Raw genomic sequence first — 27,784 nt, forward strand, 5'->3', positions numbered from 1 at the left:
AGTAAGTATCCTGTAATTTTGCAGTTTTGCAATACTGGCATATATGTTCATTAGACAGAGCTACGTAGTTGGAAATACGACTCTGAATGATAACATTAATTAAAAAGCCCGTAAAATCTTACTGAAGAAACGGTATACGTTTCGTTCCGGTTCCGTTATATTATGTTTTTATATGTATTCCGAAATATATAATATGTCACCGGAAGTCTCGCTTTGAAAGGATGGCGGGAACATGGCCGCTGTATTGGAACTTCTCTTGGATCAGCAAATTACCCTCTGATGTCGTTGTTTTCTGGTTAAAGAATCGAACGGATCGTGTAAGACTTAATTTACTATTTACATTCCCTTGATTAACATATACTTTTAATATGACACGATTCTTTTATCTCGAAGAAACTAATCACGAAAGGTTATGTTCATAAAACGGCTCTCACGATGTTATGTTTATATCTTCATTGTAACCCAGGGGCATGTCTTGTCTTATGTTAAAAGATAGTCAGAAATAGTTATATACATGTATAAAGACTTTTTGTATAGGTATTTTTGGCTATTTTTAATGTAAGACTAGACATGACCCTGTGATTGTAAGTTGTAACATGGTCTGTACCACAATCAGAAAACTAATTTCTAAGTCTGACTCTGAGATACGATATTGGTTTATAGACAAAATAAAACGGTCTTGACAGGACACATAAGTACCTTACTTATATATATATGGATATGGATAATTAATTAGATATTTATTTATCCTAAAACACTTAACCCCACCATATTTAAGTTCTATTCCATCTGTTAATTTGTCTGCAAAATACCAGACGAAAAATCCTTACCCTTCCAAAGTTTGTGAATAGCTCGGAAAATAAAGACTGTCTCACTTTTGCAAGACAATCTATAACTAAATTACATGAAATTTTCACTATGCTGCTGTTAAGGTTTTTTGCATCACATAACCTATACTATTATACAATTAACTTTTAAAACTCTTATATTTATTATTACTTTCAGAAATTTGTACCGAACCAGTTAAAGGAGTATTCAAAACTTGACCAAGAATTTGTGCCATTTTTTCTTAATTATCTTCGTGACCAGACCCTCCATCTTCTTCAATCCAATCGCTCTGCAAATCCATCTCCTGCCAAAACACCGTCAGCTCAAAAACTTAAAAAGGCTGTTCATTCTCGAAGGCAAGATGGTGGTAAGAGGATACAGTTATTTGGATCAAGTCCTGGTGACGGTTTAGAAGATATCCGTGATACATCAGCTTCTGTATTTTCTCCAAATGTTTCTATTGATTCACCTGGAATTTGGAAAAACACCCCGTCATCAACAGAGAGATCTGGACGAGGTAGAGGGCATAGGACCCCAGGGAGCAGGGACCAGCGCCAGTCGCCACACTGTGGCAGTAGACAGCTGAATGCCACACCAGATGGTCATGGTCAACGAGCAAAGCAGAGGTTTAGTCTGGGGGAATTTATTGTCTCCCCAGATGTGGACATTAATCAAAATTCTAAAAAGAACTCGCCATACTCTGCTGGACGGAAAGATCACTCATTTGATAACTCACCTTCCCCATTACCTGTTAGTAGTGGAAAACGATCCAGTGGAAAAAAACGTCACTCGGCTAATAGAACTGATATAACAAAACCAGCCCCAGTGTTTAGTCTAAACAGTGTCAATGACTTCCCTCCAATGGGAGGTGATATGGAAGATAATGTCAGGTGAGCTGTCCTGTACTCTTGTTAAAACATTAGAAATAGAACTAAATAAAACTTGTCAATAATGCCATCTATGGATTAAAAAGTATAGGGATTTTCCTACAATTTTTTTCTCCTGGTCTGTGATTCACTGAATTTGGAATTTTTCACTCAACAAAATGTGAAATTAGGAAAACAGATCTAGAGGAAAGTGACATTCCTGTTCTTCTTAATAAATATTACATTAATTCTTTTTTTATTATTATTATTTCATTTGGTATTTACATCTGTAAGAGGTCTTTTCACATCAAGCATATTTAATCTTGAAAAATTGACCTTTATTTTGGGAATTTTCACAAGATTTTCTTTAAGCGAATGGGTCCATCTAACAGACCCCTATTCTATGGTAGGAAATTCCCTGAAGGAATATAATGAGGCTGTACATGTGGATGTTTTTGTATGTGAAGACTTAGTCATTATTATTTGTCGCATTGGAAAATACTACCTGTTAAGTTTTTATTTCAAATAGAAATGTATAGTGTCCATAAAAGAGGTAAGAGTACAACCAAAGAACTTCAGCAACACAAAAGAAATCCTGTAAATATTGTTATGGTCATGTAAAGTTGCTTTATCATAGTATATGGACAAAATATTCAGTGTTAATGGTGGTGAATTAACTCTCATGGATACTATGTATATCTTCTTTTTTTTAACATTTGACTTATGGAATTGCCATTTGGAAATATATACCACATGTGTTAATGAATGTATGATCATAGTAAATCATGGCGTGTGTTTTTTTTTATTATTAGAAAACATGATCAGAAAGAGGAATCAATACTTTGTACGCCATACATGAAAAATTCACCGAACTTTGATGCAACACCAAGAGGTAACACAAAACCAACTGTGATAACAAAGTCTCGTAGAATCAGTTTTACGACTTTATCTGAAGAGAGCACAGACTCCAACCAGGTGCCCTCACGCCGCATCAAACCCACACCAATCCAAGGCAACAAGGCATGGCATAACAACAAGATCTTCCTGGATTCCGCACAAAGTACAACTGACACCCACATGCTTGTTGGTGAAACTTCAGGACTGACAGATAGGAGAGGGTCCCTGACAGAGGAGCGTGAACTATTAAAGTAAGGCTTCTTTTCAGATGACATGGTACATTAAAGGACCACTGTACTTCTGCCATGGCACACATGCTGTGTATATCATTCAAAATTATGTATATAAATCATTCTAAGCCTAGTGGATTTTGATCAAATTTTACTTGAAAGCATTACTGTATGGAAGAGACTGAATGTTGTTGATGGAAGGCCTGGTCCCATTTGGAGCGGTGTCTAGAAGAGAGAAAAAAGAGATCAACTTTTCAAAATATTTCTGTACTGATATTGGGATTTTCACCAAATTTTGTCATGAGCATAATTTGTTGCAGGAGACTCAACTCTCCATAAGCTAGATGCATATGATGTGTCTCCTGTCCATTATTCAAATGACTCTGGATTTGCATGGGACTAACCTTAATTCTAGTGAAAGTATCAGATCTGTTGATTGATAAGTTTAACAAAGCCTTGTCTTGACAATGTATGAATTTCTGGATATAATATTAAAAAAGTCTCGTTTTATGTTTTCTTTAAATAGATAAACCATTCTTATGTTTTACAGACAAGAAAAAGCCAAGAGACTTCAACAAGGAGAGCTAACTAGGCTGTCAGCATCTCCTGGTGGCCCTATGACACCTTCAAAGCTTTTGGAAAGGTCAACCTCTGTCCTGGAGATAACTGTTGCTGACCCCTCATCTGTGACACACAAAGATAAACTGGATGTCCTCGCAGAACTGTATTCCTCATGTCTCAAAGGTTTGATAATGGTTTATATATACTGTATATATATTTTTTTTCATTAAGGTTAAAATATTCAGTTATAAAACATTATGCTCAAATTTTAGGTCAAGCTTAAGGCATAAAATTTTCTTATTAATCAAGGTGGAACATTAAACACTAAACAGCAATGGTTTGAGTAATAGGCTAAGGAAATAACAAGTACAATAACCACATTCTCTATGTATTGTATAACAAATTCCCACCCCATATCGAAGACTGGATTATTGGCTGTGTATCTCGGTGTTTATAAGTCTACAGTAAGCAACAACAACAAAATTTCAGACCGAAAGCAAATGAAACCAACCAAACAATATATTCCTAGCCGAAAATTCATTGTGTCACCAGTTTTGACGGCTTACATCTCATAACAGAAGAGGTGATTTTTGATGCAGCTTTCGATAAAGCGAACAAATTCAGTTAAACTATCAAAAATCACTTGGGTTACCCGGTACATTTTTAGGTCACCTGAGACAAAGTCTCAAGTGACCTATTCTAATCCCCTTTTGTCCGTCGTCGTGCGTCGTCCGTCGTCCGTCGTGCGTCGTGCGTCCGTAAACAATTCACATTTTCAACTTCTTCTCCAAAACCCACAAACCAAATTCTATGAAATTTGGCAGGAAGCTTCTATGGCTAAAGGTCAACCAAAATTGTAAATTATATGGTCCCCACCCCCCAGGGGCCTGAGGGGCGGGGCCAAAAAGGGTCAAATTGACTAAAACTTCAAAAATCTTCTTCTCTACTCTCAGATATGCTGGAATCAAACACTCTTCATAGATGGAAGGGTCTTAAGGTGCTTTACCAAAATTGTAAATTTCATGACCCAGGGGTTTCACGTTTGCCCCTGGGGAGGGGCTAAACTTTATTATAGTTTATATAGGGAAATCACATTTTTGACTTTAATTTATTTTATTTCTATTGGAATTCATTCTAATTTTGTAAACATTGTCAGCATGGGATGACAGTTTGATGGCATGCACATGTTGGCCCTGACTGACCCCCAGGGGCTGATGGGCGGGGCTAAAAAGGACCAAATTGACTAAAACTTCAAAAATCTTCTTCTCTACTCTCAGATATGCTGGAATCAAACACTCTTCATAGATGGAAGGGTCTTAAGGTGCTTTACCAAAATTGTAAATTTCATGACCCGGATGTTTCACGTTTGCCCCTGGGGTGGGGCTAAACTTCACTATAGTTCATATAGGGAAATCACATTTTTGACTTTAATTTATTTTATTTCTATTGGAATTCATTCAAATTTTGTAAACATTGTCAGCATGAGATGACAGTTTGATGGCATGCACATGTTGGCCCTGACTGACCCCCAGGGGCTGATGGGCGGGGCTAAAAAGGACCAAATTGACTAAAACTTCAAAAATCTTCTTCTCTACTCTCAGATATGCTGGAATCAAACACTCTTCATAGATGGAAGGGTCTTAAGGTGCTTTACCAAAATTGTAAATTTCATGACCCAGGGGTTTTACGTTTGCCCCTGGGGAGGGGCTAAACTTTACTATAGTTTATATAGGGAAATCACATTTTTGACTTTAATTTATTTTATTTCTATTGGAATTCATTCTAATTTTGTAAACATTGTCAGCATGGGATGACAGTTTGATGGCATGCACATGTTGGCCCTGACTGACCCCCAGGGGCTGATGGGTGGGGCTAAAAAGGGCCAAATTGACTAAAACTTCAAAAATCTTCTTCTCTACTCTCAGATATGCTGGAATCAAATACACTTCATAGATGGCTGGGTTTGAAGGTTCTTTACCAAAATTGTGAATTTCAGGACCCTGGGGTCTCAAGTTTGCCTTGGGGTGGGGCTAAACTTTACTAAAGTTTTTATAGGGAAATAACATTTTTGACTTTTATTTGTTTTATTTCTATTGGAATTCATTCTGGTTAACATTTTCAGCATGGAATGAAAGTTTGATAATATGCATATGTTGGCCCTGACTGACCCCTAGGGGCTGATAGGGGGGGGGGGGGGGGGGGGGGGCAAAAAGGGTCAATTAAATAAACTGAAATATTTCAAATCTCAGGTGACCGTTAAGGCCCATGGGCCTCTTGTAAGTATTAGCAATGAATTTGTTCATATTTAGAAAGACATTATTTTTGAAAAAAGAGTTTTGAGTTGGGAAATAATGTGCCCATAATACCATTGTCATGGTAAGATAGAATGTTAAAGAGAAAGTTTTCGTTGTTTTAATCCTTTGAAAAGATCTACATGTTCCTCTAAATCAGTTAACAAAAGCTCCTTGTTCCTTGTTAGAACGAACATTCATACACTGCCTTTATTGCTCTCCGACAGGGTATGAAATCCCTCCCACTGCCAATAGTGTAGCAAGCCCCGCACCTGGCGGTTTTATGCAAGTAGAATATACAATCATGTGAATTTATTATTTTGATGATTACTATTAATATCCTATTGTATTTTGATCACCATATCGTACAAGACCTTCATGTCTTTTTTAGTTGGTTGTTTTGTGTAGTATTTGGTATAATGCAACATGGTTTCACAATGTCAATGTTACTGTATGATGATAGTCTGCTTTATGATACAGACATACTCCTGTCTTATCTTGCCAATGATAATGTGCTTTATGATACAGATAACTTGCTTCCCAATCTTGCCGTGGAGATTTACTTTGTGGTACAGCTGATGACGTCCCGGAGTGCTGATGTGGAGCTTGTCTCCAGTACTGGCGGGCTGGGTAAGTCATCACCAGGCATTATGTTAATGGGACGTGGCTGAAATCAACATTACTGACCATTGAACATTCCTTAAGAATACAGTTCGTAAGCAGTATTAACTGACAACAACTGTATCAGGTGATTTGCTGAAAATATACATTAATTCCATACAACAGATGTTTTTGTGTAATTGCAAGTATAATAAAACTGTTAAAAAAGTGGATAAAAGTATACAATTAATTGCTATGGTATTATATTAATTTATAAGTCCATGACTACAAACGACATGAATGATTTTCATTATCTTGTTCCAGATATGATTGACACCAACTTTTTCTGCTCTGTTCACAATGCTGTCTATTTTGCTGTCAAAGTACTGGAGTCACAAGTCGGGTGTGTAACATTGCAATGATATGAACCCTTTAGGAATTTTGTAGGGACATAGTTACACTATCACAATTTAGATAACTTTATCTCAAATTGGAAATTTCATTTGAAAGTATCAGCTGTTATTGTGAAACTGTCTTCTGAGGTTTAAATCTCATTTTAAGCCCATTACTTTTAAAGGTATATACATTTGTAGTTGACCGAGTATTATCTATTTTCAGTTTTCTGAGGTGTTTAGACCGATGCACTCTGCGACTCCTGTCAGAAAACCAGAGAATAGCTGTCTTCTCTGAAACACTTACAGACTGGATGATCCTAGAACATGATCTGGGGCCCAAGGTAGCTTTCAACGATCTTTATCATCTTCAACAATAATCCTAGTGTCTAAATTCTAAATGTATAGATAATCTAAATTAAAAGAAAATTTAATGTAATCTAGTGTATTGATCATATATAAAAGAAAATACTGATTAGATTGTTATTAATTTACTAATTAATTGATCAATAGCCTGTGCCTGCCTTCCCCAAATCTCCAATAGGAGGTGTATCATTCCAAGCAGAAACAGACAACCGCAAAAACTTCCCAAATGATGCCAGTTTCCACCTCTTCAAGAAACAAAGGTAAAATTTCTTATATTGCAAAAAGTGAAAGATATATTGTAGTAGATATTGCAGACATAGTCTATTAAAGTAAAATTTATGCTGGTTTCATCCTGCTTTCTTGTTAGGATATAGTAAATACAAACAACAGATAAAGGATATAGTAAATACAAACAACAGATAAAGGATATAGTAAATACAAACAACAGATAAAGGATATAGTAAATACAAACGACAGTTAATTTTGGTATATGTATGCCTTGTCACTGATACAGGACATGGAGTATTTTAATAATGCCATATTCTTTTAGTGATAAAAAGATAAATTTGAATTTTTTGAATAGAAACATCTTTAAAGAATTACCATTCTAACACGACATTTAAAGATTTAGTAACATTTATTTTCTGTTTTTTTTTTTTTTCAATTCAAAGATCTGTGCAAGCTTAGAATTTTTATAAAATACCTCAGTGGGGCAATTTTTTTACTTGCACAGCCCTAAAATGTGTTCAAACTTGTTTGTATATTAGTAATATTAAAGTTTTTGTAAACAGAGACACATTTTATGAATTGTTGAGAGAATGGGAAGCCAACCACATGAGTTCTGGATGGTCAGTAGCTGCCTTCCTCGGAGACAAGATACGAGCACTTGTAAACTTCAAAACAGAGCTTGCTAACCATGTCCACTTTGCTCGACTGTTCCAGTCACAGCTTATAACGGTACAGTGAGAACCTGTGTTCATCTTGTATTAACTAGCAAACTTAATTTATGTGCTATAACATCAAAGGATAAACCCTTACTGTTGATGTTATAACATTGAAGAATAAACCCTTACAGTTGATGTTATAACATCAAAGGATAAACCCTTACTGTTGATGTTATAACATTGAAGAATAAACCCTTACAGTTGATGTTATAACATTGAAAGATAAACCCATACAGTTAATGTTATAACAAAAAAAACACCTGTTTTTCCACTAACCCTTCTGATCTTGTGTTTTTGTGTCTTCTCTGAAGTTTTTTCTTTTTGACCATTTTCAAGGAAAGACTATTCAAGTCAGAATTACTTGTCTACTAGTATATAACCTTATATATATAATAGTAAAAACTACTTTTAATAGAAAATAAAGAGTTCCTACCTACCTTATTTTTCTGGCATGACCATGTTAGCAGAAATCCTGGTATTAATGTTTTAAACCTTAGGGTTCCATAATGAGTTCAAACCTTTGAACAAAATGTTCTGAGTCTCTTAGATGTGTACTCAACATTCGCACAGATGTGTAAGGGAGATGGCAGCTTGAAGCCTGATGGGGATGATGAGGACGATGCTCTGCTTAATCAGCTGAAAAGGACAAACCCTGAGAAGTTTAAAAGGTAATGAAAACATTGTTGAAAATTACATTGAAGAGTCTGGTAGCTTTTTGTTTGTATCCTCCATCTGATACATTGTTGGTGGTTATAAGGCTTGTTCATTTGGTTTTTTTGGGAAGTAAAACTGAAAATGGAAAGTATATATAATGAACAATTTCAAGTATGAGGTTGATGAACCAAGTCTTTATATTTAACAAAATCCATGGAATTAGTTTTTATTAGGTCACCTGAGACGAAGTCTCAAGTGACCTATTCTAATCGCCTTTTGTCCGTCGTCGTCCGTCGTGCGTCCGTAAACTTTTTACATTTTCGACTTCTTCTCCAAAACCACTTAACAAAATTCAATGAAATTTGGCAGGAAGTTTGTATGGCTAAAGGTCAACAAAATTCAATGAAATTTGGCAGGAAGTTTGTATGGCTGAAGGTCAACCAAAATTGTGAATTATATGGTCCCCACCCCCCAGGGGCCTGAGGGGTGGGGCCAAAAAGGGTCAAATTGACTAAAACTTCAAAAATCTTCTTCTCTACTCTCAGATATGGTGGAGTCAAACACTCTTTATAGATGAAAGGGTCTTAAGGTGCTTTACCAAAATTGTGAATTGCATGACCCTGGGGTCTCACGTTTGCCCCTGGGGGGGGGGGGTAAACTTTACTATAGTTTATATAAGGAAATCACATTTTGACTATTATTTGTTGGATTTGTATTGGAATTCATTCTAACTTGGTTCAAATTATCAGCATGGGATTACAGTTTGATGTTATGTACATGTTGGCCCTGGTTGACCCCCAGGGGCTGGTGGGCAGGTCCAAAAAGGGTCAAATTGACTGAAATTTCAAAAATCTTCTTCTCTACTCTCAGATATGGTAGAATCAAATACTCTTCATAGATGGAAGGGTCTTAAGGTGCTTTACCAAAATTGTGAATTTCATGACCCTGGGGTCTCACGTTTGCCCCTGGGGAGGGGGTAAACTTTACTATAGTTTATATAGGTAAATCACATTTTTGACTATTATTTGATGGATTTGTATTGGAATTCATTCTAACTTGGTTCAAATTATCAGCATGGGATGACAGTTTGATGGTATGTACATGTTGGCCCTGGTTGACCCCCAGGGACTGGTGGGCGGGGCCAAAAAGGGTCAAATTGACTGAAATTTCAAAAATCTTCTTCTCTACTCTCAGATATGTTAGAATCAAATACTCTTCATAGATGGAAGGCTCTTCAGGTGCTTTACCAAAATTGTGAATTTCATGACCCTGGGGTCTCACGTTTGCCCCTGGGTAGGGGGTAAACTTTACTATAGTTTATATAGGGAAATCACATTTTTGACTATTATTTGTTGGATTTGTATTGGAATTCATTCTAACTTGGTTCAAATTATCAGCATTGGATTACAGTTTGATGTTATGTACATGTTGGCCCTGGTTGACCCCCAGGGGCTGGTGGGCGGGGCCAAAAAGGGTCAAATTGACTGAAATTTCAAAAATCTTCTTCTCTACTCTCAGATATGTTAGAATCAAATACTCTTCATAGATGAAGGGGTCTTATGGTGCTTTACCAAAATTGTGAATTTCATGACCCTGGGGTCTCACGTTTGCCCCTGGGGGGGGGGGGGGGTAAACTTTACTATAGTTTATATAGGGAAATCACATTTTTGACTATTATTTGATGGATTAGTATTGGAATTCATTCTAACTTGGTTCAAATTATCAGCATGGGATTACAGTTTGATGTTATGTACATGTTGGCCCTGGTTGACCCCCAGGGGCTGGTGGGCAGGTCCAAAAAGGGTCAAATTGACTGAAATTTCAAAAATCTTCTTCTCTACTCTCAGATATGTAAATTCAAATACTCTTAATAGATGGAAGGCTCTTCAAGTGCTTTACCAAAATTGTGAATTTCATGACCCTGGGGTCTCACATTTGCCCCTGGGTAGGGGGTAAACTTTACTATAGTTTATATAGGGAAATCACATTTTTGACTATTATTTGTTGGATTTGTATTGGAATTCATTCTAACTTGGTTCAAATTATCAGCATTGGATTACAGTTTGATGTTATGTACATGTTGGCCCTGGTTGACCCCCAGGGGCTGGTGGGCGGGGCCAAAAAGGGTCAAATTGACTGAAATTTCAAAAATCTTCTTCTCTACTCTCAGATATGTTAGAATCAAATACTCTTCATAGATGAAGGGGTCTTATGGTGCTTTACCAAAATTGTGAATTTCATGACCATGGGGTCTCACGTTTGCCCCTGGGTAGGGGGTTAACTTTACTATAGTTTATATAGGGAAATCACATTTTTGACTATTATTTGTTGGATTTGTATTGGAATTCATTCTAACTTGTATCAAATTATCAGCATGGGATGACAGTTTGATGGTATGTACATGTTGGCCCTAGTTGACACCCAGGGGCTGGTGGGCGGGGCCAAAAAGGTCAAATTGACTGAAATTTCAAAAATCTTCTTATCTACTATATGTTAGAATCAAATACTCTTCATAGACTGACCCCATTAGGACTGATGGGTGGGGCCAAAAAGGGTCAATTTAGTTGGCCGAAATATTTCAAATCTCAGGTGACCGTTAAGGCCCTTTGGGCCTCTTGTTATGTTATGTTTTATTCAAAATCAGTAAGAAATGTAATTGTCATAAATTGAATAAATATCAGATACTCCAGGTTTAATATTAGATATAATTCTTGGTTTACTATAACATATACTAGATTTAACATTAAAATTTTGATATTCTAATATCAAAATATTCAAATAATATCACGTAAAATATTAGATAAATATCACATGTTCTAGATACAGCAATGATAAAGATGTTGATGTTTACACTCCAGACTGCAGGAGCGGTTCATCATGCCATTGAGTGTAGGGGGACCCTGTCCTGCCCCATCCTTCCCAGGCTGTCAGGAATTCTTTCGTGATTTCATCATGGCAGCTAGCAGTCCAATCTTCAACCAACACCTCACAGATACATTCTCAGCCAAAGTCATGGAGGTTAGGAATACAAAAAATACATTATCATTTAATTGAAACTGAAAACCTCATTAAGATTTTTCAAAAAGTATTTAAAGTAGGATAGCAACTCGATGATACCTTGATGCATTGCCACCCGCCGTACCACTAAAATTAAATACTGCCACCAGTTTTATCAGAACAGATTTCCTTACACCTCAATGCACCCTTGTAACACCAAAACTTGCATACCACCATTTACCATCATGTTATGAAAACAAAGAAATAACCCATGATTTTGCAATTTACTTTCCATGGCTGATCTATTCCTGAAACAAGTTGTATATAATACAAATACAATTATGTAGGTCATTCAAATTTATACCAAAGTATAATTCACATAGATAATACCTTTGTTACCTTCATTATATTATAGTTTAGTACACACATGACTTCTCAGATCAGAAAATGTTTTGTGTTAAATTACTGAAAGCAAAGACTTAATTTCCATGTTTTATGTTTGAGATTTTGGAAAGTAACCTTGCAGGACTGCAATACCATTTCTCATATTTTGTATCATCCTTAATTTGTTTGTAGGTGCAATAATTTCGCGAGATATGATGAGATTTGGTTGTATTTAGCGATAATGTGATTAGTTGGTCAAAATGGTGGTAAATACAAACTATTTGGGTCTGAAATTTACTGTTTACGTTGACTGGACATTAACTGTTACCAGGTAATCCAGTTATATTGGAAAAGTAATTTAAAGTCTTGCATTTTTTTTCAGTTAAACGAAATGTCCATTGCATCTCGGGAGGAGACGCAGACTGACCAGGATGGCTCTGATGATGTCAGTACTCAAACAGTCCTTTAAAGTTGTTTTTTTATGATATAATGGCTGTATATAAGTGGATAATGAAACAATTCTAATGTCTGGACTTGGGATTGGGGAGTTCAACACTTTTCTTGATTTTTGTGACATTTTGTCCATTTGGATTTTCTTTACCTCCATTATGACATTATTTCCACAATAATGACACATGCCTTTTATTACCAAGATTAAAACAGTTGAAGCTAGAACATTTGGATCAAACAAATTCTATCTTAATTACAAGAAAATACCAAAAGCAAGTACAGAGTATTTTATGTTTAAAAGATTTTGCATCAAAAAAGGACTTTTAATGATTACTAATTTTACAAACCTCTGATATCTGTTGAAAAACTAGGACAAAGAAAACCTGTTGACCATTGTAAGGCTTGTTTGTTTAGGAAGAGAAGGACCGATTTGTGTCGTGTTTGATGACAGTAAGACTGGTGGCAAAATTCCTGGGCTTCGTGACTTTTCTCCCTTATCAGACAGGATCACGGATCTCTGACGAACTGGGCGCCATGTACATCTCCCTGCGTAGTCATGTAAGTTGTAGGATAGAGTGTAGCTGTAATAGCTTAGATATTGTAGATTTTAATGTTATGATGATTGTAAATCAAGACTGCTGTCATTACAATATAAAAACTCCAGAGGTTTGGCCTGAAATTCTACTATAATTTTAGATCGGGCAGATTAAGCCTCCTTCATCTTAACCCAACTAATACAATTGTTTGTGTCATTGTTTAAAGGATCTCATCAAACAAATGGCATTGTCTCTCAATCCAGCCTCTTTTGAAAAATATAAAGACAGTGGATTATCCTTGAAGTACCATTTTGAAATTACTGCCTTTTTTTATTCACACATATGAAAACATTGTTGAACTGATTGTAATCCACTTTTGTTTTCATTCTCTCACTTAAGTCGATGCAAATTGACCTCACTAGATGCCTTAAGACAGCATTTTTCCTTGGACGTCTGACCTTGACAGTTCCGTGGGTAGTGGAATTTTTGAGTATGATGGATCAGATAGCACCAAGCTTGGAACCAATACAGATAACACTGTTTGTCCTTCTCTACCTACACCAGTAAGTAATCAGCATCATCCAACCTGATCAGTCCTCAAAATCCTCAATTCTGACACAATATTTTCCCTCTGGGATGGAGGCAATATTTGTATTTTTGCTAATTAGCTATTTTAGTGCTCTGAATCTTTATAAGTATTTCAAAAAGCAATTTCATAAGAATGGTAGGCCGAGGCTCATGATGCATGCTTGCTAGACAGATTGGTACAGACACAATGAGCATATTTTCATCTATGTTTCTTGTTTTGCTCAGACAGACCTGGGGAAGTGCAGAGTTTACCAATGCCTGTTATGCCAATCTGTTAGTGGTAACCAACATCAGCTGGTTGTTTGAGGTTTGTAGCTTTTATTACCTCAGTGAATCTGAGATTTTCATGTAGATAGGCTTCCCAAAACTTTCATAATGTATTTTGTTTTCCCTATTAAAATGTGTACATGATGAGCAGTTATGCCATTTGTTGTTGGTTTGTAGCCCCACCTGTCAAGAAACCAAGGGAGGCAATGGCTATATACCTATATGCTTAATCTGAGTGGAATAATGGAATTTCATTGAGTTTAACAGAAATCAGCATTAGGTTGTGAGAAAATGTTTCGAAGGGAGGATCTCGTCCTCTTGTATGTGTGACAGTTCAGTTGATACTTTTAGTATTTAATGGTGAGATGTTGCTGTCCTGTAGTCAAGCCAGAAGGATCTGTCATAAACCCAATTACCATTCAGATTGATATCAGAGGGACAATATTGCATGGTTCATAGATGATGAAAAGTGCTGGAATTTGGGGTCAGAGCTGGAAAAGTGTTGGAATTTACTCATGAGTGCTTGAATAGTACTGGATTTTGTACTTACTTGCACTAAACATGCTTTTTCAGATTCCTTAAAAATGAGTTATTTATCACAAGAAAATTATAAAAATATCTTAAAAATCAGCATTATTTACTTTTATCATGATATAAATTGACTTTCGGTAATATCCATATTGTGATATTTAGTTATTATTACAAGTGCATTTTTTTGAGTGCAAAAAAAAATGCACCTGAAAATTGAAAAAAAAAATGCTGGAAAAGTGCTTGAAAATTGATTAAATTTTGGTACGAAAAATCAGTAGAAACCATGTATTGACATAAAGAAGAAAGCTTGATCAAACAGTGGAAGAGAGTTCGGAGAAAGTTATAGGGTAAAACTGCAACATTTTAATTTTGACAGTGCATGAAAGAGCTATTGCTCTTTGTAAATTTCATTATTTTAGTTTTTGTCCAGATCTCTCTCTCAGATTTTAATTATTCTATGTGAAGCTTAGTTTGATTTGTATAGATATTGCTTCTTAAACATCTTCTGATTGAATGATTCTTCTTGTTACCTTTCCATATTTTATGCATTTTGATACAAGTATATATGTTACTGTGGCATCAGGCTTGATTTATTGTGTTACACCAGCAGCTTGTAGTGTTACACTTATTTATAATTTGCTGGAGATTGTACATATGAAACCATTGATTTTATGTACAGAATGCTGTGATACCAGAAGGGTTTTTCTTCTCTGAGATCCCTGATGAAGTTTCCTCCCTGGGTTCTTTGCTAGACCATCAAAAAACTGTTTCTCTGGTAAGTATCTGTTTTAAAAAAAAAATAAACAAGATGCAATTTTGCTATTTCCTCATTACAAATACAAAATAATCAGATTATTTAAATCATCAAGTATTGAGTAGAATGATTTTAAGCAGTCTTGTGCTAATTTGTGGTAGTGTCATTTTCATACATCATTTTCAGGACCCCTTGGGCATCATTTTTGGTCAAAATTTTTCATGAGCAAAATTTACGGATAGGTTTTTTTCAGCATTTTCATCCCCAAAAAGTACCTGCGCAAATTACACGGGTTTTTTCGGTACCCAAAAAAAGTCACTGCAATGTGGGATCTCCAGAAAACATTGTAGGTATTCAGGGTTGCATAAAGCAGGTTCCTAACCTCTATCCCTTTTTCATTTTGTATCTCTAACGCACCCTTAAAACTACAGAAATAAAAGATAAAACATTGCTTCTCAGATTTTTGAAGAAGAAAAAAAGAATTGAGGAGGAAGTTTTTGTGACTTTAGCCAGGAGGCAGAACAGAAATTCTCTATTATATCCTATTGTCTCTGAAGTTAGAACAATCAGTTATGTAGTTGAATTGTTTGTTACAAAATCAATGAAGTAGCATCAGTTTCGTGATTGTTTATAAAGTATCAGAATATCAGTGTTTATCTATTCGTTTTCATTACAGGACAAAATGGGATTTGTGGACCAGAAGCTGTATTACACTTGCTGTCCATATATGGGTATGTATTCAGGACTTGTCTGTATTACAACTTGATATATCTGGGTGCCTCCCAAGATGACTATCCAATTTGACAGTACCTGCTTGTTTTCGAGACCAATAAGTCTCGGAGTCAGGCAGAAGTCACATGGCCTGTAACCGGACAGTTTTTGTTTCGATTTAGTGCACAAAATAATATTCTCCTTCCATGTTTGCTGCTGTGTGAAGTTAGTGACCATTCTGTATTACTCAATACAGGAGAGATTCGAACCCTACTTGTCGAGTTCTCTGTGGGCAGTAGCAGTAAGAACTCAACCATCAGAAAGATTACACCTATATCTGCTGACGATCGTACTCAGCCATCCATGACCGAAAGACAAACACAGGTGAGTATAGAAAGATTACACCTATATCTGCAGACGATCGTACTCAGCCATCCATGACCGAAAGACAAACACAGGTGAGTATAGAAAGATTACACCTATATCTGCTGAAGATCGTACTCAGCCATCCATGACCAAAAGACAAACACAGGTGAGTATAGAAAGATTACACCTATATCTGCTGACAATCGTACTCAGCAATCCTTGACCGAAAGACAAACACAGGTGAGTATAGAAAGATTTCACCTATATCTGCTGACGATCATTCTCGGACATCCATGACTGAAAGACAAACACAGGTGAGTGTAAAAAAGATTACACCTATATCTGCTGGCATGATGATCGGTCTCGGCCATCCATGACACAAAGACAAACCCAGGTGAGTATAGAAAGATTTCACCTATATCTGCTGACGATTGTACTCAGCCATCCATGACAGAAAGACAAACCCAGGTGAGTGTACAATGATCACACATAATGATATCTACTTACAATCATTCTCAGGCTTACATTACAATATGAACACAATATATGATTGTACAGATTATGCTGTATGAAGTCAGAGTAGCTACAAAATCTCAGGCTTATAGAAATTGTTGTCAGGATTACTATTTATTTTAACAGCTTCATCTGGAAGAGAACTTTTTCCACAACCACCCAGCGTCCCTGAGAAGGACTGTTGATTTTGTGGCAGACAGAACAGCCTCTAACTACATAAAGAGGTTTCGATCAACTCTGCTGTCCACTTCCATCAGGGAGAGTAAATCTCGTCTGTCGGATCATATAGAAACTCACACAAACTCATCTCCAACTGCCAAGGCCAAGGTAAACAACTTTTTAATATGAATATAAACCTTGCATTTTTATACAAATTTTAATATGTCTTGGCATTAAATTTTGTGTCAAGATTTACTTCCATCACAGCGACAGCCGGAACATAAAGGTTTCACAAACAAATTCTAATGAGCACTTGTGTTATTCAGGACAAACTCCAGTCCCAGTTGCTGAAGATTTCCCAAAACTGTGTTCAGCAGGTCAAGGCCATCTCTGCTACAGAGGTTGAAAGGTCTGTAGTGTCATCATTCGGACAGGCAAATTAATAACAATTACATATTTCATTATTTAGAATCTTTGAAAAGTATCACAGATCAGTTCTCCATTTTAATTTCATTTTTACAACAAAAATTATTGATTGTACATGGAAATAACTATGTATAGCTTAAAGACAAAGTTGACTAGATACATGAGTCTCACTGTTAAATAATGTAAAGATTGACATGTAAACTTCAGATAAGACATGAGGTAGTGATGATAATAGATATTAAGACAGCCTCCTGATAGTTTCTTTACTTCCAGTTACTGTGAGAAAAAGATTGATGCTGCTCTCATTTTACTCCTACCTGATGAGCAGTCTCGTACTGTCGTCAACACTGCAACAAAGATCTGTCTCCGTATCACCATGGAAAAAGTCCAGCAATGGATGACCAAACACATAACCACAGGTAAACTCTGCTCCTTATTGTAGATGAACACCATAAACTAAACTCTTTGTTGTAGATAAACACCAAAAATTTACTATATATTAAAAAAAAACAGGTCCTGTGCTTTATTTACCAGAGTGAACGGTCCTGTACTATATATAATACTCCTTACAGCTATGTACCAGAGTGGACGGTCCTGTACTATATATAATACTCCTTACAGCTATGTACCAGAGTGGACGGTCCTGTACTATATATAACACTCCTTACAGCTATGTACCAGAGTGGACGGTCCTGTTTATATATAACACTCCTTTCAGCTATGTACCAGAGTGGACGGTCCTGTACTATATATAATACTCCTTACAGCTATGTACCAGAGTGGACGGTCCTGTACTATATATAATACTCCTTACAGCTATGTACCAGAGTGGACGGTCCTGTACTATATATAATACTCCTTACAGCTATGTACCAGAGTGGACGGTCCTGTACTATATATAATACTCCTTACAGCTATGTACCAGAGTGAGCTACAGACAGAGTTAGAGCGGATCCTTAAAGCGTGTATGTTAACACAACAGAAGCCAAATGAGACAGGTCACATTGGCAATACTGTGGAAACAGAGGGCTGTATAGATGTTTTAGCTAAAGAGCATGATGACAGTGTCCCGAGTCCATCTGATGTCCTTATAGATGTCAAGGTGAGAATTTTGTGTATCATTCAACCTCGAGGGTTTTGGAGTATTTGAGATAAGCTCCTCAAAGGGCAAGTGAGCTTATGCTGTGGTGCAGCCTCTGTCTGGCATCAACTATTCCCTTTTAAACATCTTTTCTCAAGAACCAAGAGGCCCTCAGACTTGGATTTGGGCTCGTAGCAATCTGGGGTGAAGAGCTTCCAAGTATGTTCAAATGAATGACCTTGTTATATTTTACAGAGACAGTTGGTGATGTCACTAATTTTACCGATTAAATTTAGACAAATTTTAATCTCTTGTAATATGATCATGTTATAGGATGTAGCATACAATATTACAAAAGAATATATCAATGTGCCATTAATGATTTTATGATGTATTTTGATGACTGTTGTTTTGAATCTTTTCTGTTTGTTAAACATAATACAGCAAGTAGTAAGAGATGTAGCCTTTGGCCTGGTGCTGCCTAGTGAGGAGGAAGTGAAATCTGTGATATCCAAAGTACAAACTGTGATGAAGAGGAGGCAGGTAGGTACACTCTGTAACTATCAATAAATGGCAAGATCTCCATCATTTCCCAGCTTCCCAAAACACACATACGCACTCACCACACTCATGCATGTCGCACGCACGGGAGGCCATCCTTAAATGACCTTAGCTGTTCATAGGACGTTAAACAAAATAAACCAAACCAAACCATCATTTCCACATTGATCACATGTTAGTCATCATTTTTTAAAGGAAGGTCATTGCTCATAATCAGCATTTAGTATTATTCATTAGCTTGTTTTTATTTCCATATAGCAATTTAACAAAGTTTGAATATACAAGGGCTGATTGATAAGTTGTGAGCCTCGTATTGAAGGATTTGAATTTTGCTGTACATATTGTATTATTTGTTCAACATAATCCCCTTCAGTATCTATACACTTTTTCCAGTGGTGTTTACAGGCCTCAATGCCTTTTTTATAGAACTCCTTTTCTTGTCTGTTCAGAAAATCATCCATTGCATGTCATGGTTAGAGTGCCTGAAATAGCTATTTTCAGTTTTGGAAAGAAAAAAAAAAGTCTGATGGAGTGAGATCAGGTAAATAAGGCGGATGCTCAGTCAATTTAAAGCCACAATCATGAATGGCAGCCATTAAAATGGCAGACTCTTTCACCCTAACCCTAGCCGATTTTGTCCATTTTGCAAAAGATGCTCGTCTTGTTTACTGTCAGAGTGCTACCTCAATGATATAAACTAACCAAATGAGAGCAGTCCTTGGTTACACGGCCCTATATAGTCAGAGAATAGTAGGACTTAAAAAGAACATCCTTGAGTACCTCCTTCAATACGAGGCTTACAACTTATCAATCAGCCCTCGTATTTTAGGCATATCAGGTGAACATGTACCATTCGTTTTATTTGATTGTTCAGATCATGGAGAATGTATTTCTTCACCATCATCAGATTGCTATAGAATTTTGTATGTATTACCTGTCTGTAGACTTGGATGTTTGTTATGTGTGTATTACCTGTCTGTAGACTGGGATGTTTGTTATTTGTGTATATAACTGTCTATAGACTGGGATGTTTGTTATTTGTGTATTACCTGTCTGTAGACTGGGATGTTTGTTATTTGTGTATATAACTGTCTATAGACTGGGATGTTTGTTATTTGTGTATTACCTGTCTGTAGACTGGGATGTTTGTTATTTGTGTATATAACTGTCTATAGACTGGGATGTTTGTTATTTGTGTATTACCTGTCTGTAGACTTGGATGTTTGTTATTTGTGTATTACCTGTCTGTAGACTTGGATGTTTGTTATTTGTGTATTACCTGTCTGTAGACTGGGATGTTTGTTATTTGTGTATTACCTGTCTGTAGACTGGGATGTTTGTTATTTGTGTATTACCTGTCATTAGACTGGGATATTTGTTATTTGTGTATTACCTGTCAGTAGACTGGGATGTTTGTTATTTGTGTATTACCTGTCTGTAGACTTGGATGTTTGTTATTTGTGTATTACCTGTCTGTAGACTTGGATGTTTGTTATTTGTGTATTACCTGTCTGTAGACTTGGATGTTTGTTATTTGTGTATTACCTGTCTGTAGACTGGGATGTTTGTTATTTGTGTATATAACTGTCTATAGACTGGGATGTTTGTTATTTGTGTATTACCTGTCTGTAGACTGGGATGTTTGTTATTTGTGTATATAACTGTCTATAGACTGGGATGTTTGTTATTTGTGTATTACCTGTCTGTAGACTGGGATGTTTGTTATTTGTGTATATAACTGTCTATAGACTGGGATGTTTGTTATTTGTGTATTACCTGTCTGTAGACTGGGATGTTTGTTATTTGTGTATATAACTGTCTATAGACTGGGATGTTTGTTATTTGTGTATTACCTGTCTGTAGACTGGGATGTTTGTTATTTGTGTATATAACTGTCTATAGACTTGGATGTTTGTTATTTGTGTATTACCTGTCAGTAGACTGGGATGTTTGTTATTTGTGTATTACCTGTCTGTAGACTGGGATGTTTGTTATTTGTGTATTACCTGTCTGTAGACTGGGATGTTTGTTATTTGTGTATTACCTGTCAGTAGACTTGGATGTTTGTTATTTGTGTATTACCTGTCTGTAGACTTGGATGTTTGTTATTTGTGTATTACCTGTCTGTAGACTGGGATGTTTGTTATTTGTGTATTACCTGTCTGTAGACTGGGATGTTTGTTATTGTGTGTATTACCTGTCGGTAGACTGGGATGTTTGTTATTTGTGTATTACCTGTCTGTAGACTTGGATGTTTGTTATTTGTGTATTACCTGTCTGTAGACTGGGATGTTTGTTATTTGTGTATTACCTGTCTGTAGACTGGGATGTTTGTTATTTGTGTATTACCTGTCTGTAGACTTGGATGTTTGTTATTTGTGTATTACCTGTCTGTAGACTTGGATGTTTGTTATTTGTGTATTACCTGTCTGTAGACTTGGATGTTTGTTATTTGTGTATTACCTGTCTGTAGACTGGGATGTTTGTTATTGTGTATTACCTGTCTGTAGACTGGGATGTTTGTTCTGTCTGTAGACTTGGATGTTTGTTATTTGTGTATTACCTGTCTATAGACTGGGATGTTTGTTATTTGTGTATTACCTGTCTGTAGACTTGGATGTTTGTTATTTGTGTATTACCTGTCTGTAGACTTGGATGTTTGTTATTTGTGTATTACCTGTCGGTAGACATAATTATCAGTGGTTATTACAGGACTTTCTGCCTGGAGTGTATGTAGCATATGGACAGCTAGTCATGGACCTGTGCCTCGCCTTAGGTAAGACCTTACACTATTAATTTACTTTTCAAAAATATCATTGATGCAGAATTGAAAATTGATTACTTTTCAGATTACCTTGGAGGTCAATCGGTCTGTCATCTTGACCATTTTGCTATCTGAATACCAAGGGCTAGCGCTACTTTAGTAAATCTATATACCGGTATATAGTGATTTGATTTCTCTTTTATGTTAAGCATGCTTTTATGGAGCAATTCCTCTAAGAATAACCATATTTACACTTACACAACATTTAGGTAAATCAATCCTCATTTGTAAATGGCATACAGGTAGTAATTCAGTAGAAGTCGGTTACAGTTAGAACAGCCAATTATGACTCTTCACTTCAAGTTGAAATTTTCTTACCCGGTGACAAATAGTTCTGTTTAAAAGTTAATAAACAAAGCCATGTAGTTCCTGTACTGTAACATTTTTGTACACAAGTTCAAAGGTCAACGTTTCCATACAAGAATGGTAAACAAATACATCTGAAATTATTGAATAGTGACAAAGTTTGGGGAATGTAAATATGTAACCTATGAGAGGACTTCTCCAGAAATAGAATTCTATGCATGATGAGCACTGACCTTGTAAATGTGGTTTGTTATTAAATCACTTCTGTTTGTGGTTCCTGGAGTCCTCTAGTTGGGTAGATATTTGACCGTAATAGCTCTATAACACTGTAGCACTGGAAACTGGAATGTTGCAATGCCACTTTTGCTATAAATAGTAAGTCAGCTGATTTTAACAACACTTATTCTTTATTTCCTTGTGATGTATTTTCTTAACAGAGAGCAGCCTGATGAATTTAGTATTTGAATTCACAATTGACTTGAGATACGAATAGTAACAGAGAGCAGCCTGATAGATTTAGTATTTGAATTCACAATTGACTTGAGATACGAATAGTAACAGAGAGCAGCCTGATAGATTTAGTATTTGAATTCACAATTGACTTGAGATGTATATCCTCCAAAGATGAAGTGTTCCTCCAGTGGTGACTCAGTTGACCAATGTGATATTTCAGTTCAGCGTTCTCCTGATCAGTGGTCGAACGATAAACTGGAGGTGTTCCATGTCCTGTGGAGGACAGACCTAGAGAAGTTCACTCCACTACAAGGTTTCCTGTGTCCACGGGTTGTTTTCCAGATGAACCATTGTAGCAATCCTCAGGTATGGAACATTCTGTATTATGTTTCTGTAATAATCATTTACCATTCAAAAGGTTAGTATAAAGAATTTGATTTTATGAATATCACAAATATATATTTTCTAGTCTAAAAAAAGTATTAATAAGGGAACTAATTTAATGAAGTTTTGCAAAGGTCTTGAATACCACATGACCGTTTCTGCACTGTGTAACATATGGTAGACATCAAAACAATGTACTGTCATTGTAACAAAGAGGAGACTAAGTTTGTCATCATATCTTCTTTCTTCCTTCCCAAGAACTGTTTCCTTCCATACGTCTCCCATGAAAAAGCTATTGGCTTTTGATTTGAGTGTCTATACCTGTGAAAAAGACTATGGGTTATGTCCCATGTCCATAAAAACTAGCCATTAAAATTAGGACTTGTCGCTCCCTGCGTCATGTCTTGGCATATATACTTTTATGTTCTACAGTAATGGTAAAGTGTATGCTGTATGCTACAGTTTGGCGCACTACATAGAGATATTCTTTTTGTAGCCCACTATCATCGTCTGTCCTACATTTCCTTAGATCTTGTAGATTTCCTTTGTAAGTTCCTCGTGTTATCAAATCCTTAAAAATTAGAAAAGACAAATAGAACAACTCAAGATCTTCAAATGTGGGCACTGAGATCCCTTTGGGATCTCTTGTTGGATACAACATTTTTTCGAGAGGCAAGTTGCTAGGAATTACTACAAAATAGCAGTACTGTATTGATTAACTCTTTCCGTACTTTGTGTTCTTTCCGGATTCCGTACCGGAAGTAGTTATTAGGCTCGCTCCCGGAAGTTTAAACAAAATGGCAGGCTACATGTGCATTTTTGGTGTGTTGTTATTTTCATATAGAAACAGAAAGGTTAGTGTTATCTTTGTACAAGATTAAGAAATATTTAACAAAATAAGAACTAGATCAGATTTATCACTCTGAAACTTCCTAGACTCTGATTTCTAAAATGCAAATGTAGCAAGCCGCCATATTGTTTACATTAAGAACATATTGAGAAAATATCAACTATTACTCTACCGAAAAAACACTTAAAACAAACGAAATAAAAATTAATTTATCAACCAAAGTGTTTGTTTCAAAAGCTTTGAACACATTTTATATATCATTGCATTTGGTAATTGTATTTATCGGTTGATGCTGTCAACAAATCAACACTTTAAAAACATCAACTTAGTCTGTCGACTATAGTCGACAGCGGGGAAGACGGAGCTTGAAATCATGTCGACTATAGTCGACAACGGGGAAGAGGGAGCACATTTTTATGTCGACTATAGTCGACAACGGTACTGAAAGAGTTAAACAACAATATCGAGACAACATAAGTTTGGTATTTGAATTAATAACTGATTGTGTTTTGTTGTTTCCTTGTTTATAAAGTTAACATGGAGAGTGTACAGTCGTGTGTTGATTGGTCTATTAGAGGAGGGCCTGTTATCCTGTCAACAACTCCAGAAGATGTGTCAGAATACCCTGCAGGCCATACAGGTGAGTGTTTATGTGAAAGTCCTCCAGATTCTTACTGTTATTGTTCTACTGGTTAGAATATTTTCAACTACATAATACAGTAAAACCGCACTTAGTCCAACCTTCACACCTTGAATACCATAGTTGTTGATCGGATGTTAATCACTACAATCCAAACCAAATCAACTTCATTACCAAGTATTTTTCCAACTTTTAGTTTAAACAGATGTATGACTGTTATACTGATAGGCCTTTGCAATGTCAGATATTTACAACCGATGTTCTTTCATGTAAATGGGATAACTACAGTGTTCAGTATACATTTTATTAGGTCATCTGACCCAAAGGGTCAGGATGACCTATAGTCATCGTGCTTCGTCCGTCGTCGTGCGCCGTGCGCCGTCCGTAAACTTTTTCTTTCAAAACGCTACTCCTCCTTAACGCTTGGGTGGATTACTTCCAAATTTGGTTTGAAGCATCATTGGGGGAGGGCAATCATATTTTATATAAATGAGGCTGGTCTGACCCCTGGGGCCAGAAGGGCGGGGCGCCGAAAAGGGAACTTAGGTGAATATTGCTATAAAATCCTACTTCTCCTTTACCCTTGGGTGGATTACAACTAAATTTGGTTGGAAACATCATTGGGGGAGGGCGGTCATATTTTATATAAATGAAGTTGGTGTGACCCCTGGGGCCTGAGGGGCGGGGCCCCAAAAGGGGAACTTTGATGAAATTTTGCTATAAAATCCTACTCCTCCTTAACCCTTTGGTGGATTTCAACCAGATATTGTGTGAAACATCATTTGGGGAGGGTGATCATATTTTATATAAATGAGGCTGGTGTGACCCCTAGGGCCTGAGGGGCGGGGCCCCAAATGGGGAACTTTGATGAAATTTTGCTATAAAATCCTTCTCCTCCTTAACCCTTTAGTGGATTTCAACCAGATATGTTGTGAAACATCATTTGGGGAGGGCAGTCATATTTTATATAAATGAGGCTAGTGTGACCCCTGGGGCCTGAGGGGCGGGGCCCCAAATGGGGAACTTTGATGAAATTTTGCTATAAAATCCTACTCCTCCTTAACCCTTTGGTGGATTTCAACCAGATATTGTGTGAAACATCATTGGGGGAGAGTGGTCATATTTTATATAAATGAGGCTGGTGTGGCCCCTGGGGCCTGAGGGGCGGGGCCCCAAAAGGGGAACTTTTATGAAATTTTGCTATAAAATCCTACTCCTCCTTAACCCTTTGGTGGATTTCAACCAGATATTGTGTGAAACATCATTGGGGGAGGGTGGTCATATTTTATATAAATTAGGCTGGTGTGGCCCCTGGGGCCAGAAGGGCAGGGCCCCAAAAGGGGAACTTTGATGAAATTTTGCTTTACAATACTACTCCTCCTAACCCCCATAGTGAATTATTACCAAATTTGGTGTGAAACATCATTGGAGGAGGACAATCATATTTTATATAAATGAGGCTGGTTTGACCCCTAGGGCCAGAGGGGCGGGGCCCCAAAAGGGGAACTTTGGTGAATTTTTGCTATAAATCCTACTTCTCTCTAACCCTTGGGTGGATTAATACGAAATATGGTGTGAAACATCCTTTGGGAAGGGTGGTCATATTTTATATAAACGAGGCTAGTGAGACCCCTGGGGCCTTAGGGGCAGGGCCCCAAAAGGGGAACTTTGGTGAATATTTTCTGTTAAATCCTAATCCTCCCTAACCTTTTGGTGGATTACAACCTAATTTGATGTGAAATATAAGGTGACGGCAATCATATTTTTTAATGAGACAGGTTTGACCCCTGGGGAAAAAAAGATGGGGCAAAAGGAGCGCTTAGGTTAAACATTTTTTTAAAATGCAATTCCTCCTTAATGCCTTAATTGATTACAACTATATTTAGCATGAAACATCATTGGGGAAAGGCAATCCTAATTGATATAAATGAGTCTTGTCTGACCCATTGGGACACAGAGGGGCATGCCCCAAAAATGGGAACTTGGCTAAAATTTTGCTTTATGATGCTGCTCTTCCTGGACAAGCTAAATGGATAAAAACCAAATTTGATCTAAAACATAACTGGCTGCGATAAATGATTTATGGTAATAATGCTGGATTGAGGGGTGTGTCCCTGCTGTAAGTGTAAGTGTTTGTCAGATGACCGTTAAGGCCCATGGGCCTCTTGTTATTCTTAGAATTAAACGTTTGAAATGTACCTTTTTAGCTCATTTGGTCCAAAAGGACCGGTGAACTTATGCCAGGGCGTGGCGTCTGTTGTCTGTCTGCCATCAGTCCATCAACTTTTCCTATAAAGTGCTACTTGTCATGAACTATTGAATGGATTTTGACTAATTTTGGTCAGAATCATCCATGGTTGAAGAGCAAAATATTTTAAATTCTTGGGCTTTTTTATTATAGGATGGTGTTATGTAATATTTTGTTGTTGTATTACTACAGGATGACCTGACCAATCTGAGCTGGTGTATTTGTGAGGTCGTGGAGCATGTCCAGGGCCTATGTATGTCACCCCTGTCAGACACACTTGATTGGTTGTTCCAGCTGGCTGGGGCCAATTCTTCACTAGCTGAACGCATTACCAAGACAACAAAACTGGTTTGTTCAGGTCAGCCTACAGTCATCAGAGATGCAGGGGAGCATTTTACATTGAACAAAGACAGTATCACAGTGCATCATCCAGTTCTTCAGATGATTTCGATAAATGATTTGACTTTGAATCAAAGTGATACAAGCCATCTGGATATCACTAAGAAGACAGAAGAAATAAAGTTAGCTGATCTTAATAACTGTACTAATAACTTAATAACTTGAAACAAATCAGGAACATAGTTTTCATCAGGGTTTTTATCCGGAGGTGATTCCTGTTTTCATCAGGGTTTTTATCCGGAGGTGATTCCTGACATTTTGAATTAAATTATTATTTGAATTTAAATTTGATATGTCATTATTTTGAACAGTTCTAAGTAATGATTATGATACGTTATTGAGTAAAAAGAGACTCTTTCATAAACCATCTTTCTGAATATTTGAAAGATGCAAAACAACACATAATTGGGTTGACTTGTAAGTAGAAGCGAGCCATGATTACTGACTTTTCCTTCTAGAAGGAAACCCTAATTTTAAAGTCAAACGACCAACACTACACTGGTATGTCAAACAAAGCATTACAGCATTAAGTCAGCCAAGCAACATTAAAACAGTTACAGAGCGAAATTTATCATATATTTACCAGTGAAATATCAAAAATCATTCATTCTTTTCACTTTCATTTTTCTGATATTTTTCACCAGTGAAATGTATCACTTTTTTAGGTCACCTGAGACAAAGTCTCAAGTGACCTATTCTAATCCCCTTTTGTCCGTCGTCATGCGTC

At 36.6% G+C, this 27,784-nt stretch overlaps 1 protein-coding gene across 2 annotated transcripts; it reads left to right on the forward strand.

Annotated features, from left to right (window-relative positions):
- The first annotated feature begins 206 nt into the window (after positions 1-206).
- On the forward strand, positions 207-27,343 carry LOC117323922 (codanin-1-like). 2 transcript variants are annotated; one of them, XM_033879454.1, is made up of 27 exons: positions 207-317; positions 1,006-1,718; positions 2,507-2,842; positions 3,372-3,565; positions 6,202-6,303; positions 6,598-6,676; positions 6,892-7,009; positions 7,179-7,291; positions 7,823-7,988; positions 8,546-8,643; positions 11,488-11,647; positions 12,393-12,455; positions 12,875-13,018; positions 13,396-13,559; positions 13,810-13,891; positions 15,062-15,157; positions 15,813-15,867; positions 16,104-16,231; positions 16,853-17,053; positions 17,212-17,294; positions 17,585-17,730; positions 18,226-18,413; positions 18,837-18,935; positions 21,666-21,729; positions 22,757-22,902; positions 24,303-24,410; positions 26,851-27,343. In XM_033879454.1, exons 1-27 carry the CDS (start codon positions 222-224, stop codon positions 27,220-27,222), a joined length of 4,314 nt encoding a protein of 1,437 aa, XP_033735345.1. In that variant the 5' UTR covers positions 207-221; the 3' UTR covers positions 27,223-27,343. The 2 variants fall into 2 exon arrangements, with proteins under 2 accessions (XP_033735345.1, XP_033735346.1); XM_033879455.1 differs by lacking the exons at positions 18,226-18,413; positions 18,837-18,935; positions 21,666-21,729; ... (1 more) ...; positions 24,303-24,410; positions 26,851-27,343 and adding an exon at positions 17,884-17,984.
- Positions 27,344-27,784: the final 441 nt, after the last annotated feature.

The sequence above is a fragment of the Pecten maximus genome, chromosome 3 (assembly GCF_902652985.1).
Source record: "Pecten maximus chromosome 3, xPecMax1.1, whole genome shotgun sequence".
Classification (NCBI taxonomy): Eukaryota; Metazoa; Mollusca; class Bivalvia; order Pectinida; family Pectinidae; genus Pecten; species Pecten maximus.

Coding starts and splice junctions, on each gene's coding strand:
- LOC117323922 (XM_033879454.1), top strand. CDS start 222: ATGGCGGGAACATGGCCGCTGTATTGGAACTTCTCTTGGATCAGCAAA. Junction 13,019..13,395: donor ACATCTCCCTGCGTAGTCAT/GTAAGTTGTAGG, acceptor CTCTCACTTAAG/TCGATGCAAATTGACCTCAC. Junction 17,295..17,584: donor TCTGCTACAGAGGTTGAAAG/GTCTGTAGTGTC, acceptor CTTTACTTCCAG/TTACTGTGAGAAAAAGATTG.